Source organism: Primulina eburnea, chromosome 12 (assembly GCF_022965805.1).
Source record: "Primulina eburnea isolate SZY01 chromosome 12, ASM2296580v1, whole genome shotgun sequence".
NCBI classification, from domain to species: domain Eukaryota; kingdom Viridiplantae; phylum Streptophyta; class Magnoliopsida; order Lamiales; family Gesneriaceae; genus Primulina; species Primulina eburnea.
This window is the reverse complement of record NC_133112.1, coordinates 26773104-26791384: the sequence shown is the minus strand read 5'-3', so window position 1 is coordinate 26791384 and position 18281 is coordinate 26773104. Positions and strand designations below refer to the sequence as shown.

Sequence of the window (18281 nt, the reverse complement as noted above, 5' to 3'; positions counted from 1 at the left end):
ATCAAGGAACGGAGATCGAAGAATTAAAAGGAAATTTATTTTTATTACATTAGTTATTTTTATTAATTAATACGAGGTGTTATTAAAGTTCGAAAATGGGCTTTGGTGGGTATTTTTACACGCTGGGTCGTAATTTTTATTGGTACGTAAATTCTATCGAATCGGAGGACTTTTTGAGGGTTCGGGAGATATTTTCAAAAACATACCTAAACGAAATATTTTTCGGGAGTATTTTTGGGTTTGATGGGTTTGTTTTAATGTCAAATGGGCTCAAAACCCTTTAATTTTAATTAGGGCTCATTAGTGTATTAATTTCATACTTAAACCTAATTACCTAAACCCTAACCCTACTTAAATCATATTGGCCACCCCTTCCCTCCTTCAGCAGCCTCCCACACGTGAATTACATCAGCCAACCTTCAGCAAGTTTCAACCTTCGAGTTTCTTCAAGCAAGCCTCCTTCCCCGCTCTTCTTATGTCTCCTCGACGCGTATTTCTCTTAGTTTTCATTCATAAATCTTCAAGGCACGCTATGTATCTTCCTTGCTCATCATTCAAGCTATATTCTTATGCTGATATGCTGTCTTGGTCGAAGGTTTCTTTGTTCATGCATGTTAAATATTATTTCTTTCGGTTGTCATGAAATCCACGCGTTATGCATACAACTCACGTTTTTCTTGAATAGGTGGTGTAAGGGGCAGCTGTTCTTAGTGTTAACGGGCTTAGTCTAAGGGAAGGGGGTAGCTAAGCGAGTGTGTTCGGTTATGGCTTGTATTGGAGAGATCGAGAGTTTTTAGTGGGTACAGCCCTGCATGGCTTGTTTCCTGCCAAAAATCCGACCCTCTTGGGTTCGTGACAGTGCTAGGAGAGGGCTGTGAGTGGCTGGTTGTGGACCATAAGCTGCTCGAAGGGATTGGTGATAAGTTGCTCTCGGGGAGTTCGCGGCTAGGTTAAGATGGATGGTGGCGCAGGTCTGAAAGTTTGGGGGCTAAGGACGTGGTTTTGTCGGTCCAGAGAGAGGTCCAATGGCTGGTCTTGGTCCTAGGTTGGTCTAGTTCAAGGCTGGTCCAGCCTGGAGTCGAGCTAGAGAGGAAACTCTCGAGCCATGGTGCGTTAGGGTTTGGAGGTTAGTGCGCTGAAAATTTCCATCAACTTTGGGATTGTTTCAGGGGTCATGAGTTGTCTGGAATTGTTTTTTAGGGCTGTTCTAGTAGATTTAAAACATGACTTGAGTTGGGAAAATTCGGTTAAGTTTCGGGTTGATTCAGGTTAAAACCGGGACTCCGGTCCAAGTTTTAAAACGAATTGAGTGAGTTTTGATATGGGCTCGAGTTTACGTCTAAGAAACACTTTTAAAAATGTATTGGAATGTTCTAAGGAGTTTGTTAAACTTCGGATCGGAATTTAGAGGTCCAGGGGTCAAATGTTCATTTTGGGTTTCCAAGGGCAAAATTATCATTTTACACTCGAGGTGAGTTTTTTATCCTGGAAGTGCCCTGAGTACAAATTTATCATGCTTTTAAATGTTTATGCATCATTATTATGATTTTTATTAAATTATGAAAATTATGTTTCTTGCTTGATTTTAAGAAAATTTACGTATATGCATGATTTTGTTAAGTGATTAAAATGATGATGTTTTGAAAGGTGGGAATTAATTGTGACTAACGATGTATATGTAAATGCTTAAGATATATATAGATGCTAATGATGAGGCCTAGGCACAGTGGATGGGTATACTGTCGCTGATATCAAACAGTCGCCGGATACCACGATTTTATGTGGATGGATCCATCGTATAATGATGAACGATAAAGCTATTAAGGTCACAACTAAGGAACTGAATTCAATTAAAGTTAATATTTACGAATATGATGATACGATGAGTTGTTTTCACTGCTGTATGTTATGTATATGTATTTGTTATTCTAGTACAGGTGTGTTGAGTCTTTAGACTCAATATATGTGAATGCTGCAGGTGACCATGTCGATGTGGGGATTGGAGGTGCCGAATTCTGAATAGGCAGGGCCAGATGTGCACGCACGACCCGAGGACCACATTTCTTCCGCACATTATGAATTTTATGAGTTTTTAGAGGACATGAACATTTTTATACGCTGGTTTTGATACGCTGATGATTACTAGGATTTTTAATTGTTTATGTTTACGCATATTCTGCTGGACGACTTTGGTCATTTTAAACTGCTATATTTTTAATTGTCAAATATTTACGATTATTTTTAGAACAGTATATTTTTCAGTCTGGTTGCATGCATGTAAAAATATTTAAATTTTCATTCCATAAATGTGAGCTTTAAAAAAAACAAATTTTCAGCATTTTAAATTAGCAGGTGTTACACATTATCTCCTACATCTGTGCGAGGAAGCTTTTGAGATGAGGCTGCTAAGCTTTTCTAGCGAGTTTTATCTCAGTACCTGTCTCGGACAGTTAGAATCTGGACGATGTAGAGGTTGCCAGAAACTTTCCTAGCGTCTTTCCCTAAGATATTTCCGGCATTCCACCATACCGAGATGTGGAATTTTCTATTGAGTTAATGCAGGGCAAAATGCCAATTTCTAAGGCACCCTATCGTATAGCACCAGCCGAGATGAAAGAGCTGAAAGGTCAAATTCAAGAGTTGCGGGACAAGGATTTTATTCGCTCAAGTTGTTCTCCATGGGGTGCACCGGTACTATTTGTAAAGAAGAAGGATGGTAGTATGCAACTATGCATTGGATATAGAAAACTGAACAGAGTCACCATCAAGAATAAGTATCCCTTACCTAGAATCGAGGAATTGTTTGATCAGCTGCTACGAGCTTCAATTTTCTCAAAATAGATCTTCGTTCGGGACACCATCAGCTGAAGGTGAAGGAGACAGATGTTCATAAGACGGCTTTCGGACTCGATAGGGGCACTACGAGTTTATGGTGATGCCATTCGGTTTGACTAATGTGCCATCTATTTTCATGGATCTTATGAATCGCGTATTTCATCCATATCTGGATCAGTTTAACATAGTCTTAATAGATGATATTCTGATTTACTCGAGGTGCAGAGAAGAGCACGATCAGCACTTACGAACACAGCTCTACAGATATTGCAAGGTATAAAGTTGTTCGCTAAGTTCAGCAAGTGCGAATTTTTGCTCGAGAGAGTGGCATTCTTAGGCCATATTATTTCTAGAGGTGGAGTTTAGGTTGATCCCAGCAAGTTCAAGGCAGTTAGAGAGTGGCCAGCACCTAAGAGTGTGACTGAGATACGCAGTTTGTTTAGTCTAGCTGGCTACTATCCGAAGTTCATTCAAGGTTTCTTCTCTATTGCAGTACCCTTGACCGCCTTGACGAAGAAAAATAAGAAGTTTGTTTGGGGATCAAGCTGCCAGGAGAGTTTCGAGAAGTTGAAGCAAGCTTTAACTTCAGCGCCAGTTCTATTGATGCTATCAAGACAAGGAGAGTATGTTCTCTATACAGACGCTTTGAAGCTTGGTTTAGGCTATGTTCTGGTGCAGAATGATCGAGTGATAGCATATTCATCTAGACAGTTGAAGTTCGTAAAAGAATTACCCGACTCATGACCTCGAGCTTGGAGCAGTAGTATTGCTCTAAAGGTTTGGAGACATTACTTATATGGGGAGAAGTGCAAGATTTTCACTGATCATAAGAGCTTTAAGTAATTATTCACCTAGAAAGAGTTGAATATGAGGCAACAAAGATGGTTAGAGCTGGTGAATGATTACGACTGCTACCATCCGGGAAAGGCTAACGTGGTTGCGGATGCTTTGTGTAGAAATACATGCACCTGTTATCGATCAATTGACATTTCAAAGACCACTGCAAGCAGATATTCAACTATTCAAGCTTGCAGTGTATGCTAGGAGCGAGGGTCATAATATTTCTACCATGACAGTTAAGTCGACCATGAGGGATAGAATCCGTGAAGATCAATCTTCTAATGTTCGATTACAGAAATGGAGACTGAGAGATGAATCGAAGGGTCAGAAGCTATATTCAAAAGAGGAGGCATAATTAAATATCGAGATCGGCTATGGGTCCCTAGTGGCGATTCATAAAGAAAAGTGGTTATGAAGGAAACCCATAATACTCATATTCCAATTATCCCGGAAGTATGAAGATGTATTAAGATTTGCAAACATTGTATTGGTGGCCAGGCATTAAATGAGGCTTCTTGCGTTTTGTGTCCGAGTGTTTGACATGCTAGCAAATTAAGGCAGAACACCAGAGGCCAGCAGGAAAGCTTAAGCCACTTCCTATTCCTGAGTGGAATGAGAAAATATCACGATAGATTTCGTAGTGGGATTGTCAATGACTATCAATGGATTCAATGTCATTTGGGTGATAGTTGATTGTCTTAAAAAATCAATGTGATTTCTACCTATTAAGACAACATTCACCATGACTCAGTACGCAGAGCTGTACATCCAAGAGATAGTTCGACTGCATAGAATTCCAGTGTTTATTGTTTTGGACAGAGATCTGAGGTTCACATTGTCCTTCTGGAAGAGTCTACATTCAGCTATGTGGACGAAATTGTTGTTCAGCACAGCATTTCATCCTCAGACCGATGTTCAGTCCGAAATGGTGATTCAGATTCTGGATGATCTACTCCGACTTGTGTGATCGATTTCCAGGGCAGCTGGGAACCAAAATTACCTCCAGTAGAGTTCGGTTATAACAATAGCTACTAGTCGCCTATGGTTATGACTCCTTACGAGGCACTTTACGAGAGGAAATAGATCACCGATACATTGGGACGAGGTTGGTGAGAGAGGAGAGTTAGGACCGGACTTGATCAAGTAGATTGCAGATCTTGTAGTCAAAATCCAAGATAGGATGAAGACTGCTCAAAGCCACCAGAAAAGCTACGCTAATAAGCGGCGAAGGGAGCTAGATTTTGCTGTAGGTGACCACGTGTTTGTGAAGATAGCACCTATGAATGATGTTACGCGATTTGGCAAAAAATGCAAACTCAGTCTGAGGTTCATAGGACCGTTTGAGGTTTTGGAGAGGATTGGAACATTAGCTTATAGAGTGGTGTTGCCACCGATATTGGCTGGAGTACATAATGTGTTCTATATCGCAATGCTGCGAAAGTGGATGTCAGATCCTTCACGTGTACTGAATTATGAACCTCTTCAGTTGACTCCAAATACGTCACACAAGGAAAGGCCTATGCAGATTTTGGATAGACAAGAAAGAAGGCTCTAGAATAAGGTCATTCATATGGTCAAAGTCAAGTGGCTAAATCATTCGAAGGAGGAAGATACTTAGGAAACTAAGACTGACATGAAGAGTCGCTACCTGAAGTTATTCGGTAAATCTTAATTTCAAGGATGAAATTTCATTCAAAGGAGGGAGGAATTATAAGGTCCAAAATGCGATAACGTAATCCAATTGCATGAAAATCTTGGAAAAATGAAAAATGTTTAATTAGAATATTTTAATGACATTAATTATATGTGGTAGGCATGTTTATATGTTAAAAATATGGTTTTCTATTAGAAAGCATAAAACTTTGTTTTCCAGTATTATTCAAGACACGACCGAGGAACGGAGACGGGGGACTGTAAAGAGAAAATATTTTTATTAATGGTTATTTTTAATTATTTTAATATATGGTATACTTAAGGTGTGATTTTCGAAAATGGTGTCTTCTGAGGTATTTTTACATGTCAAGTCGTATTTTATACCAGAAATCGATTTTTGAAGAAAACAATGACTCTTTGTAAGCTCGGTTATTATTTTCGAAAACTTTCCTAATTGAGATATTTTTTCTATATTATAATGGGCCTATTATAACAAGGTTATTGGGCCTAACTTCCTACCAAATTATTTATATCAAAATATGGAGTTTCCAAACCACATAACACTTCATATCACACAAGAAACCTAGTTCTTTTCTCTCCACAACACACAAACACGCACCACACGTTTTTGAAGCCACTTTCACGTTGGTTTTGAAGGAAAAACGCAGCAAGGTATATCATGTCTCTCCGCCAACGTTCTTTGCGTCTAGAATTGATTTTCGTGCGTGAATCACGCAAAGACATGCACTCATCATTCATACCATATTGTGTGTGAATATACATGGTTGCTTGAAAAATATGATAACCCCTTATTTATTTTTGTTTTTATGTCATATACATGGAAAATCATGATTTTTCTTGCATGCTTTGATGGTTCTTGTTAAAGGGCAAGGGGCTGTCAGGTTAGGATGTTAGTGGGCCGAATTACGGTAGGTTTAGGGGTCCTTAGATGCACGGTTTAGGGCTGGAACGAGGCAAGGCAATGGCTGCACGTTTTTGGGTTACAAACAAGCTAGGGCACGGTTTTGGTGGGATAAAAAGGGGATCGAGGTCATGTGGGGTGCTGTCTAGGCGAGGTTATGGGCTCGTAAGGGTCCTAGCCATGAGCCATGGTGGCCCACAAAAAGTTGGAGAGGCTCGGAAGGGCAGAGGCCACAAGAGAGGGCTGTGACCTTGGGCGTGCGCAAGAAAGGAAATCCGTGCATGGCGCATAGGTCTGGGCAGGAAGGGGTCCTAAGGGGTTCGGTTAGGATCCCAGCATGGTCAGGTAGGGTCTATTCTCGTGGTTAAGGGCTAGGGTCAAAGATCTCATGGGTTGACTTGGGCTAGGGTTTCGTTCGAATAGGGTAGGAATTTCCAGCAGGTTCTAGTTGGTTTCTATGAAATGTAAATTGCTTGATTTGGGTTATACAAGGGTTTGTTAAGTGATAGTAAGTAGGGATGTAAATGAGCCGAGCCGAGCCGAACAGTAGCTGGCTCGGGCTCGGCTCGTTTAACTATTTTTTTGGCTCGGGCTCGACTCGGGCTCGTTACGAGCCTTTGGTTTGAAGCTCGGGCTCGGCTCGAGCTCGGCTCGTTAATGGCGGTTCGCTAATAGCGACGGGTTTTGAGTAAAAGCGTCGCTAATAGCGACAGGTATTGACAAAAACGTCGCCGATCTGGATCGGCGACGTTTTTCTTAAACCGTAGCCAACAGCGACGGTTACGCATAACATCGCCCATCTAGATCGGCGACGTTTTTGTACAACTGTCGCAAATAGCAACATTTACAGACATCTTTGCCAAAAAGCGACGGTTATCGTACACCGTCGCTATTTTAGCGACGGTATGTCAAACCCGTCGCCATTGGCGACGGGTTTTATGAAACATCGCTAATATCGCGTCGGTTTGAACAAAAAACCGTCGCTAATTGTTTTTTTTAAAAATTTTATAATTATTTAAATCTGAAATAAAAATATATTGTACTGTATAATCGAAAAAAAATTAACAAAATTTGAGAAATGTAATCATATTATTAATCTGCAAATAATAATACAAGTATTTCATACAAAATGAATCAGCCATGTAGCGCTCCATCTCCTCCTGTGATGTTGATTTAAAATGAATCAAATTGAATTTTCTAAATGTAACGTTGATGAGAATAACGAAATTTAATAAACTTACGTGGAGCAGGCGGGATCGCGTGTCAACGAAAGATACATCTGCATGTCGATGTGTGTGAACGTATAGCTCCCATGATGTTGGATCTCTGCCATGTCGTGCTCGCTAAAATAAATTCAATAATTGTAAAACATTAACATTTATAATTAATGAAATATATATTTTTCTCAAAGTACAATTCAATAAATGTCACGAACATCGTCGCTCGAATATTGAACCTCTTCTGTTTCACTATCAGTTCAAATCAATTTCGTTGTCGTACATAACATTAACATCGACTAGATTTTGAGACGATAAAAGAAATTGAGTTGAGATGTCATGAGGTCCACTTTCGTTGTTTTGAAATGCATCGTTCGCATCAATTTGATTATGCTCAGTATTTGGCTCAACATCAGTGACATAAGCTCGCCTACGTAGAGTACTCACATGCATCCAATCTGATTCTGCTCTCTTCGTTGTTGGATAAGTCAAATACACAACTTGCGAGGATTGCGTAGGAAACACAAATGGTTCGTAGTATCCAAGACTCTTTTTTCGATTGACATCCACAATTTTGTACTTTTTATTAGGAAACACAAATGGTTTGTATTTCGTCTAAATATGGTTTGTTCTGACATATTTTTCGATTGTAAGGACAACGGATATATCCATTTAATAAACACTCAGGATGACTAAGTGCAAATGTTACAAACGACTCTAAACGCGATAATTTATAGACAGTTTGCTACAACCCTAAACCCTAAAACCGTTGCTATCAGCGACGGTTTGCTAAAACCGTCGCTTATATTAATCGGCGACGGTTTATTCATAACAGTCGCTATAATAGCGACGGTTTGATGTAAACCATCGCTTAATTTAATATGCGATGGTTTTAACGCAGACCGCGGTTTAGTAAAAACCGTCGCTGATATTTCCGTTTTTTTGTAGTGGAAGCAGCCGCGCCCGTGAACCACTTAAACGAGCCGAGCTCGGGCTCACGAGCCAGCTAAACGAGCCGAGCTCAATTTTGAGCTCACGAACCTATTATCGAACATGTTCACGAGCTAACGAGCCGAACATCATTAATCTCAAGCTCGGCTCAACAAAATTGTCGAGCCCAAAATAAGACTCGGGCTCGGCTCGATAAGCTTAACGAACGAGCCCGGACGAGCTTTTTAACGAGCCGAGATCCGAAAAGCTCGCGAACAGTTCGGTTCATTTACATCCCTAATAGTAAGCTATGATTTACTTTTGGTTAAGATTTGGGTTGATTCGGGCTAAAACCGTGACTTCGGTTCAAGTTTTATAACGAATTTCGAAATTAGTTAAGGAACTTAAGTTTTCGTCTAAGAAAAATTTATGGGTGTATTTTACTGTATCATGGTAAATTTGGATGGATTCAGGTCGTCGTTTTAAGTCCAAAGGTATAATGTTCAAGTTAGGGTTTCAGGGGAAAAATAGTCATTTCGCACATGAAAAACGTTAGGAGTCCTGGCAGTGTCCTGAATGCTGTAATGAATGTTAAAATGTTTATTTTGAAAGGTTATGGAATTTTCTGATGAAAATTATAAAATGTTAAAGAATAAGTTGCATGCTCGGTTTCCAGACAATATTAGATGCATGAATTTTTATAAGTGTGATTGATATGATAAATTTTTTTGAAGAAGGTGATTTGACTGTAACTAAAATGAACACAAACACGAACACGAATACGATAGGACACGATGATATGTAAGGTCAAGGCTCAGTTGACGGGTAGGAGTGTCGTTGATGTCCCCGTCGCCTAGTACGATGGTAATACGTAAGATTGCTCAATCAACAAACAGCTGATAAAAAAGTCACAATTAATGATCTGAATTCATCTAAGGAGAAAACGTATATGATGAAAGGAAAAGTTTATGATGGAAGGGAAAGTATATGATGAAAGAAAATGTTTAAGTTTATGCATGTCATGAAAAAATTATGTTAATTAAAAGTATTTTCAATGTTGCATGTGGATGTATATATATTACTTGTTACTATGGTTAAGGCTTGCTAAGTCAATAGACTCACTAGGTGCGAATAATCCATGTGAGGATTTTGATGTTGAGACAGGAGGGTTGAATGACTGAACTAGCTGGTCGGATGTCGCACTAACCTGAGGACCTATGCATTGCTAGTTTTTCGCACAGTTATGATTTTATTACTTTAAAGGTTTGGATGACTTTTGGAAGTAAATAATGGTTTTTGAGAGGATTTTGACGTTGTGCTATTTTTGAAAATTTGTAGTTTTAGGTTTGGTTGGATGTTTACGATTTTATGATTTTCACCGCACTTTTGGGAGTTATTTTAATAGTACAAAAACTATATATATATTTCGGCCATTAGCTAAAAATAAAAACTTCAAGTACATTTTAAAGAAAAATGAGTTAAAGAAATTACAATTACAAACAAAATAAGAGAATATTTCTTCCATTATTCCAATGTCATATTTCGATTACTTAATCAATAATTTGTTTTAAGCTCATCCATCTCCAACCCAAGAAGAACTTCATGCTACAGATCATGAGGACCAACAGGTAGAGTAGATCAGCCTGGTACATCACTATGACCATCAGGCAGATCAGCATGATAACTCCAAGAAGAATGCATTACTTATTGAACCACCTCAAACATCTTCGAATCAGTCGTCACAAACATCTTTGAATCAGTCGTCACCGCAAAACCAATTCACCAAGAAGGACAATACTTCTCAAGATGCCAACGACATCGATATAATTCATCAATATATTTTTGTCAAATATTCAAAATGAATAGCTGGCCTACGAATAGATCAAATGGATACTTCACTGGATCCCAAACTATTCAAGACTACAATGAATGCTCAGTTAATTGATGTTCTCCGCCTATTAAGTCAAAATCTTGTCAAGTATCTTATTTCAAATATAAGAGATCCAATGTTGATTTAGTATGCAGAATAGAAAACAATAATTTGTGTTGATAGGTCACATTAAAACACTTGGGAAATAAATGTCTGAATTTGTTAACTACCTTCAAGAAAGGGAGGGTGGTATCAAAAAAGAAGAAAATCCCAAAGAACAAGAAAAACCCAAGCCCTCTGCCTCTTCGTCTCAACACAAGAAACCAACTAGTGGAAGCTCGGGTGGTGGTCATCATTGTAGCTCAAGTGGCCGATACAGACCCAGTCACTCTTTTCATCGACCTTTCAACAGAAGATAGAATATAGATATTTTTATCTTTTATTGTTCTATAGTTAAATTTTTTTTCCATTTGTTTCTATTTTATAAAAAGTTCGTTTTTTACAAATACTTGAAAAAATGCTTAGTTTTGATATCACTAAAATGAGAAAAATTGTAAAAATTTGAATCTAAGTTTTTGTGATTACAAACTAAACTTATCTGACTTAAAATTCATAAATGCAAAAAGCTTATTGAACTGAAACTATTGTTGAATGATCATCAAGCTAAATCAAATACGTGCTAATCAACTACGCTGATACAAGATGATATGGACACGGACAATCAGTCGGTCTAATTAAACTTATCTGGTATGTTAGTCTGAATTAAGATCACAACAGACTGGTCCACAAACTAATCTGAAGACATTCTCTGAAGACAAGTATTACTTATCTTTGTTGAGGATTGAATTTTCATCGGCAAGGACAAATAAATAATTAGTTGGTTATCTCTTTCAGATAATGTCTAAGAAATTTAAATTAGTCGTTACTATTTTCGAAAACACGAAAAAAACACGTGGCACCATATGCATATCTGTCGGATATTCAATACATCTGTGAGTACCATGTTTATTTATTAACGTTGGGGATCAACACCTATAAAAAGGGGATATATACATCAAAGTTTAAGAAGACTTCTGTGATTTTTGAACATCTTCAAGAATTTTCAGTATCTCTGAAACATATTTATCATAAGATGATTTTACATGCACGAAGTTTTATCAAAAGATTGAGGAATATTATCTTGTGCACATTTTTTTTTCACTTATCATATACGATTAGATATTTAGTGAGAATCATTGTAAATTGTAGGATACATATTTTTGACCAGGTTGAGTTAAGAGAAAGTTAAAAAGAGTTTCAGCTCAATAAGATTGGTGAACCGAGCTGAAGTGGGTTAATACGAGAGTTGTACCGATCAAATCTTCTATTGAAATCTTTCTGAAAACATAAGAAAGAGAGATGTAGAAGCTTAATTTTCAAACTTTCTTAAAAAAAATCTCGGCCTTTTTTTTGTTATCAGTCAACATGTGTGCCTTAACTGTTGTCGATTTCACAGCTCATCTATTCACGTAAACTAATTTGTTGTACTAACATATATCTTATCCACTCAGTACTTTGAGCTGTTTCTACATTTTGTATTTTTAGTAGCTCATTTTGCTCAAAATTTATATTAGTGACTAGCAATAATGTGTTAATTTTTTAACCTGGCGTAAAAATCTTGTAACGTTTTCAATTTTAAAAAAGTCCCAAATTTGTTATACTCCTACATCCTAATAGGGTGGTAATTATATTCTTCATGAAAATTAATTTGAACAATTAATGTGTATTACATTTTAAAAGATATATATTGTTTTATGTTTTGAAAAGTGAATATATCATTTTCCTATATATGTATCAATGTTTATAACAGAAATGTTTGATATTGGCCGATAATAAGACACAATTCAGTCACACAAATTAAAATAGAATAAAAATCAACAAATATTTGATGAAATAATTATCACTTCTGAGATAACGATCGACACACAATAGTTTAATATATTAAAACAGTATCGATTACTGTAAGTTATAATTTTCGATAAAACGACAAATGATTGATCCTTTACATATCTTTAAAATTTGAATCATTTAATTTAATTGCTGTGAAGGAATTTTTTTTAAAAAAAAATTAAACTCAATTACGTTTTGCTGCCAGGTTCCATGGAAAAATAATAATAAAAATGTCAAAATATAAATTTAACTCCAGATTATACGGCTCCACCAACAAGAAGGGAAAATAATACAAACTAATAAAAATATTATTGATACAAGTTTTAATATATTCTCACTTATAGAATTTATACTTTTAACAAACTAATAAACTATATTTATTCCCAAGTGTGTACATAATTGACAAGTCTTGGAGATTTGATTAAAAAACTTGACTCACTTGGATTATATATCTTTAACATTGACAAAAACTTATGTGAGACGATCTCACGGATAGTATTTTATGAGACGGATCTCGTATTTAAATTATCTATGAAAAACTATTATTTTTTATACTAAGAATATTACTTTATATTGACTTGTCTCACAGATAAAGATTCGTGAGACCGTCTCACAAGATACATACTCCTTAAAGTTAATTTATGTATGGACATGAAAACTCACGGAGCATTATCTGTGAATTAAACTTAATTATGCAGGAATTTTTATATACGATATATTCGAATTACAAAATTATACAAAATTGCAATTTCTCACATAGCTGAAATCTCAAAAATGTTCCCAAAATGGACAAAAAATGTCAAGAATCCCCCTTTCTCTCTTCCGAGTTCTGATCATACTTACACCTTTGACAAAGGGGGGTTGCTCCTGATACCTCCCTGCTGTATAAAAATTATTTTACTGAAATGGCATCAACTTAAAGTCATATTACCAAATGGATAACATATATACACAATATACAAAATGATTTGTCCGCCATTGCTTAGCTCACTCGATGAAGGCCGAGCAAAATTTGTTCTCTAATTGCTAGAACGAAAGTGAATCGTGTGGGCTCGAGCGCTCCGAACATAGGCTCAAGCCAAGGCAGGGATGTGGCGATTGCGCCTATCCTTGTCGAGGCAATCGAACCCCTCGACTCTTACGGCCGGATTGTTACCAAAACTTTCCTGGACGAATCTGCCTGATATGATTGGGATCGCACGTGGTGCGACTGGGGCGAGTTTCTCGTCCACAAAACGTGCATCTTGGATTAATGGGTTAGATACTCTCCTAGGCGGTGACCCCGAAAAAAATGGGGGTGACGAAGATACTTGCGAGACAGATTGATCCGCACCACAACTACCCTGTTGATTCAAAACCCAAATTTTTTTTCTCTCAGATTTGGCAGGCTAACTGATGAATCAAATGATAAGGGCCACCTGATCTTACAAGTCTCGTATCAAGAAACAGTGTAACGTGTGCAGATAAAGTTAAAAACAAACCTTTGCAAGAATGATATCCAGCACTTCGTTGGCAGCATTTGCTTCACAAACCTCTTGCTGATGGCTTTACCAAAAACCCAAAAAAAAAAAAGGGGAAAAAAAATCAGAACCGATCGCCAAGAATAAGATAAAAAGACTAAAAATTGGAGGTAAAGGAAAAAGAAATTACCAAATATGCCATCTGCGGGGTGTCATAGGATAAGGGTCATAAAGGATGGTGTGGTTTAGGCCGAGCCGCCGAGGCTTGGGGCAAATTACAGTCCCTCTCCTCTCCACAGGTCCTCCGCCAGAAGCGGCGGCACTTCCTCTCATCTCTTCACGGGCGACAAAATAATTATGCTGAATAGCACAGTGATTCATTTTTCAAGATATTGAATAATTAGACCTGCCATGGCAAGAAAAGGTGAAATCTTGGTTACAAAATGACTTTAATAATAATAATATATAAATATATAATAAAATTTATTTGCAGTGATTAAGATCCGGGCAAAGCGGGTAATGAGAAGAGCCGGCTGTGATTTTAGACTTGTTATTACCGACAGAAATACATATTATTATTCTTTTACTAAAAAACATAGTATTTGATTTCTTAAACGTATTTATTTTAAGATGAAAAACATACAGATCTGCTAGAAAAATCTGCAATTCAGTTTCCATCATTCTGAATTATCCGCCTCGTACTTGAAGTCAAAATAAACCAAACAAAACCTCGCGAAACAATATTTTGCTTAAGATGAAAAACAAACAGCTGTTTCAAATTTATCATATTTTTTAACAATATTTTGTATTTCCAGAAAAAATTTCAGAATGAACCCATGTCATCATTCAAAACAGAACGAAAAGCCGAAAATTCAGAATTTATCATACAAAAACACACTAGAAATAAAATATCAATACTAAAAATATTCTAAAAACTAGCCCACCTCCAAGCTAACATCCAAAAAACTAACAAAAAAATTAATTACAACAGATAATAGAAAAGAAAACAAGAAAAAAGAGGTCAAATCTACCTGGCTGGAGAGCTGCAAAGGATTATCAAGACTCTCCCTCTACTAATGGGGGATTTCACGGAGAAAAATAAAAGGTAAAAAATACCCCAAAAAAAGAGAGAGAATAGGGCACAGAAAAGGGTCGGGCTCGGGCAAGAGGAGAGGAGAGTGTGATGTGGTCGTGCTTCGTGGAATTTATACACGTGACATGAAATGACAAAGAATGGTGAATTTAAAAATCAAAATAAAAATCAAAATAAAAATCAAAATAAAAAAGTATAAATCCAAATATTATTAAATAAAAGTAAAATATAACATAATATTAGAATGCGGGAGACCACTCACGCTTAATATATTACTAGTACAACGACGCACGTGTTGCGTGCTTGTACGATATGTTTTTATAATTTATTTGATTTATATTTAAATGAGGATAAAAATATATTTATAAGAAATAATGAGTGGCTACATTATAATTTTGATATATGAACTAAAAAATAAATTAAAAAAAATAAAAAAGACCCAAGCAAAAATTGAACCTACAATCTCATGATTAAGAAACATAGACTTTATCCATTAAACTACATGTGACTTGTTTTTATTTTTTAACACTTTATTAATATATATAATTAGTAATGTAGAGAGTGGAGGTGAAAGGTATTTTAGGTATTTTAAAAAACAGACCAAGGAAGTTACTCTAACCTACTCATCTTTAATAAATAGTAAGAGATACTAATAACTCTCAGTTAATTGAACTTTTTATTTTTTTAATATTTTTTTATATGTATATTTATATAAATATAGTTGAAAGATAAAAAAAATTCAATTGTAAAAAGACTATATGACTTTCATTTACATAAATTATAAAAATTAAATAAGTTGTTAAAATGATATATTTATAAAATTTCTAAAATGATAAAGACAAACATATAAAATCAAATCAATTTTTTATTATTAATATACATCTATATTTATATTTATATCGATATTGATATGAGTAAAGTTTTTCGATTGTTAAAAGATAACATGATCTTTCATTCACATAATGTATAAAATAATAAAAAAAAAAAAAGATGTTAAAGGGATATATTTATGTTTAGAGTAGGTCTCTTATGAAACGATCTCACAAATATTTATTTGGGAGACAGGTCAACCATACCGATATTCACAATAAAAAATAATATTTTTAGCGTAAAAAGTAATAATTTTTAATGGATGACCAAAATAAAAGATCTTGTCTGATAAAATAAGATCCATGAGATATTCTCATACAAGTTTTTGTCATATTGTCTTATGTCTATATCTATATAGATACTGATATAAGTAAAATTTCTTGATTGTTAAAAAGTCACATGATCCTTCATTTCCATAACTTATAAAATACTAAAGGAAGATGCTAAAAGAATATATTTGTAAAATTTCTAAAATGATAAGGACATACATTTAAAATCAAATTAAATTTTTTTATCATTAATACATATTTATATAGATATTTTATATGATATACACAACATTCACACTTATGTGAATACCATTGATATGTATACCTATTGAATATATAATTTTGATATATTTCATTAAATTTAATAAGTGAGTGTCACATCATCAATGCTTAAATAAATGTGTTTGATGCATATGCAATATATCAAAACTCTTTATAAATATATATATATATATATATATATATATATATATATATATATATATATATATATATATATAACATCAAATGAATATTACTATTTTTACAATGATAAAAAATACAATTGGAAAACATTACTCTTAATCTACAGAACTTATAAAATATTAAATTGGAAAACATTACTCTTAATCTACAGAACTTATAAAATATTAAAAAAGTTGCTAAAAAGATATATTTGCAAAGTCAAATCAACAACAACGACATTAATATTAACAGCTTTGATATTTTTTTTGACATTATTTTTTTCTAATAAATTTGGTAATTATCATCAATAATATATTAATGTTGCTTTTACTATTGTAAAAATATCAACTTATCCTTAACAAATATAACTACAAGTCACTATATCTATAACATTTAGTAAAAATATTATAATTATATTATATTTATAGGGTTATTTATTAATTATAATTCCTAGTACAAATATATTTCTGCTTAGTAAATCTCTTTTGAGACGATTTCATGGATTTATATCCGTGAGACGAATTGACTTGACACTTATTTGATTTGAAAAGTAATGGTTTCAATAAAAATTAGTATTTTTAATTATGGGTCGAGTAAGAGATTTGTCTCATAAAATTGACTTATAAGACGATGTTACATGAGTTTTTGTATTACGACTAATTAATAAAATTAAAAATGAATTTCAAATTCTGCATACCGTTGATATACATTATATATTTAATTTTTTACTCATATTATTACAATTAAATATTTATGGAATATTAATAAAATAGAGGTCTTAGGAGGCTATCCGACAAGTAAAGTATCAATTCACGATAGTGTCACGTACCCTTTGGTTTTATATATTTTCCCTCTAAATAGATTTTGTCTCAAATTTTAGGGTTATATAAATGTACACAAATGAAGCCATGTCCATTTGGTGACAATATTGGATCGCAATATTAGAAAAAGTCAAATGAGGAATCATTTTGTCTTTGGATTTCAATTACATGACAAAGATTACAATTGATTTTAAAAATCTCTGCGTCTAATCAAAAATAATATTGCCTTAGGGAAGGAAAAAAAATCTAATTATTTTCGAATTAATTTAATTTTTTTTGCCGAACGAACTTACAATAATTATTGCATACTTATATTTAAGTTATGAAAATATATTTTCATGAAAGAATAAATCAAATATGATATATTGATATTATCGTGCAGATAATATCTTGGTTAACAAATAACTCACCATAAAAGCAGGGGCGGATTTAGTGTAGGGCGAACGGGGGCCACGGCCCCCCCAAAAAATTTAAAAATTTTTTTAGTGTATATTAATTTTTTTTAAACTAAATATATAAACATATATATATATATATATATATATATATATATATATATATATATATATATATATATATATATATGGCCTCCCCAAAATGAATGATACGTCCATGTATCTCAGTGGCTAAAGCCAATTACAATGTTTGATCCGCCCGATTTCGAATCCTGGTCTCTCTTTTTTTTTTTGGATTAGCGAAAAATCCGACCGTCGCAAAATAAACTAAGTGGCCCCCCCAGTTTCTAAATCCTAGATCCGCCCCTGCATAAAAGTGATTGAAAATCTAAAATAGTAGTTTAAATTGTTTCATATTCAACAGAAAAGAAATATAAATATAAAGCTTTCAATATTCATGAACTCGTATTCTATTTACCATTTATGAGAATTAGAAGAAATTTTTTTACAAGGTTCTGTTTAATAAAAACAAAGGGATTTGAATGATTATATTGTATTATATATTATTTGTATATTTAGTTGAAATAGTTTTGCTATAATTGTACTATATAAAAGATAATTTTCCTTTGCTAGATGTATAATATTACGTGTACTCTTCTAAAAAAAAAAAAAATATTACGTGTACTCAATGGCAAGTATTGATTAAAAATCGTGGAAGATATGTTTATAGTAG

At 34.5% G+C, this 18281-nt stretch overlaps 2 protein-coding genes across 3 annotated transcripts; one reads left to right on the top strand and one right to left on the bottom strand.

Annotated features, from left to right (window-relative positions):
* Positions 1–4855: 4855 nt before the first annotated feature.
* Positions 4856–5230, top strand: LOC140806734 (uncharacterized). Its single transcript, XM_073163274.1, has one exon. It carries the CDS (start codon positions 4856–4858, stop codon positions 5228–5230), a length of 375 nt encoding a protein of 124 aa, XP_073019375.1.
* A 7698-nt stretch (positions 5231–12928) lies between these two features.
* LOC140807278 (uncharacterized) lies at positions 12929–14848 on the bottom strand. Of its 2 annotated transcripts, none has more exons than XM_073164066.1 (4): positions 14688–14848; positions 13847–14062; positions 13678–13741; positions 12929–13539 (listed from the first exon to the last, which is right to left on the bottom strand). In XM_073164066.1, exons 2-4 carry the CDS (start codon positions 14035–14037, stop codon positions 13270–13272), a joined length of 525 nt encoding a protein of 174 aa, XP_073020167.1. In that variant the 5' UTR covers positions 14038–14062; positions 14688–14848; the 3' UTR covers positions 12929–13269. The 2 variants fall into 2 exon arrangements, with proteins under 2 accessions (XP_073020167.1, XP_073020168.1); XM_073164067.1 differs by having other exon boundaries at positions 12929–13074.
* Positions 14849–18281: the final 3433 nt, after the last annotated feature.